The sequence below is a fragment of the Austrofundulus limnaeus genome, unplaced genomic scaffold (assembly GCF_001266775.1).
Source record: "Austrofundulus limnaeus strain Quisiro unplaced genomic scaffold, Austrofundulus_limnaeus-1.0 Scaffold1333, whole genome shotgun sequence".
NCBI lineage: Eukaryota > Metazoa > Chordata > Actinopteri > Cyprinodontiformes > Rivulidae > Austrofundulus > Austrofundulus limnaeus.
In genome coordinates this window covers 34,205-35,613 of record NW_013953735.1, presented here as the reverse complement: position 1 = coordinate 35,613, position 1,409 = coordinate 34,205, and the positions used below count along the sequence as shown (strand labels likewise).

At 48.3% G+C, this 1,409-nt stretch overlaps 1 protein-coding gene across 1 annotated transcript in view; it reads right to left on the bottom strand.

The window, feature by feature from the left end:
• The window catches only part of LOC106534996 (zinc finger protein 395), a 21,239-nt gene that overhangs the window by 17,301 nt on the left and 2,529 nt on the right, over positions 1-1,409 (bottom strand). The window contains exons 3-4 of the mRNA XM_014031835.1: positions 309-424; positions 115-227 (exon numbers count right to left, since the gene is read on the bottom strand). Coding sequence (XP_013887289.1) covers positions 115-227; positions 309-424 — 229 coding nt within the window. The remainder of the gene's footprint in view (positions 1-114; positions 228-308; positions 425-1,409) is intronic.

The following is a 1,409-nucleotide window of genomic DNA, read 5'->3' as shown; positions in this document are numbered from 1 at the left end:
ATATATATATAGGTTGGAAAATCTGGTCTTAATGTGGAAAATCTGGTCTTAATGTTGCTGTCAGATCTATAAACATCCACATGTTACATTTGAAACAACTGCAGCGGGTCAGATCTGGACCAGGATCCATGTGTGGAGTGCTCTGGACCACGGGACTACAGGACAAACTGGTTAGAACCATGGCAGCCATGATCTCGTCCATCTCCACAGATTCTGGGCTCCTGAAGCTGGGATCGACATGAAGAAACATCTTTAGTGCTTATTCAAACAGAGATCACAGTAACAGCGAGCAGCACAGCATCCCTCACCTGCACAGAGCCTCTCTGGAGGTCGGCACGTTGCTGAGGTGTGCCGCAGCCTCAGCATGCTGCAGAGGAGCAGACAGGTCAGGCCAGGCAGACATCTTGCTCCGGTGGTGGCCCCTCTGTGTGTATGGAGGGAACACAGTCAGTACTTACAGTAATTTAAAGCCTAAACCTCCACAGACTGCTGCTGCAACTATTTGCATTTGGTTATTTGCAAACAGTCAAAATTCAGCTCTTATTTCTCCAAAAGGAAGATTTTTTAAAAGAACTTATCAACAAGTAAAACATTAAATATTAATAATTATTCACACAAACTCAACCAATCAGTCTACATGTGTTTTGTGGATTTGGAGAAGGCGTTCGACTGTGTCCCTCGGGGACCCTTGTAGGGGGTACTCYGGGAGTATGGGGTACCAGGCCCATTGATACGGGCTGCTAGGTCCCTGTATTACCGGCAGTAAGTCTGACTCGTTTACGGTGAGAGTTGGACTTCGCCAAGGTTGCCCTTCGTCACCAATTCTGTTCATAACTTTTATGGACAGAATTTCTAGGAGCAGCCAAGGTGTTGAGGGGATCCTTTTTGGTGACCTTAGGATCACGTCTCTGCTTTGTGTGGATGATGTGGTCCTATTGGCCTCATCAGATCCTGATCTCCAGCTCTCACTGGAGCGGTTCACAGCCGAGTGTGAAGCGGCCGGGATGAGGATCAGTGCCTCCAAATCCGAGACCATGGTCTTTCTTGAGACGGAAAAAGGTAGCGTGCCGCCTCCGGGTAGGGGAGGAGGTCCTGCCCCAAGTGGAGGAGTTTAAGTATCTCAGGGTCTTGTTCACGAAGGAGGGAAGAATGAAACGGGAGATCAACAGGCGGACTGGTGCTGCGTCTGCAGTGATTCTCGAAGTCGGCGTGATGTCATTCAGGCACGTGATTTCAACCACCATTTTTTTAATGGGGGAAAACTGCAGCTGAAGGGAGCAGGAAACAAGGTAATCTCGTGGAAAAAAACACCGCTGTCCATCGTCAGCCTCAACTTTCTCTTAAACCAAAAAATGGTGGTTGAAATCACGTGCCTGAATGACATCACGCCGACTTCGAGAATCACTGCA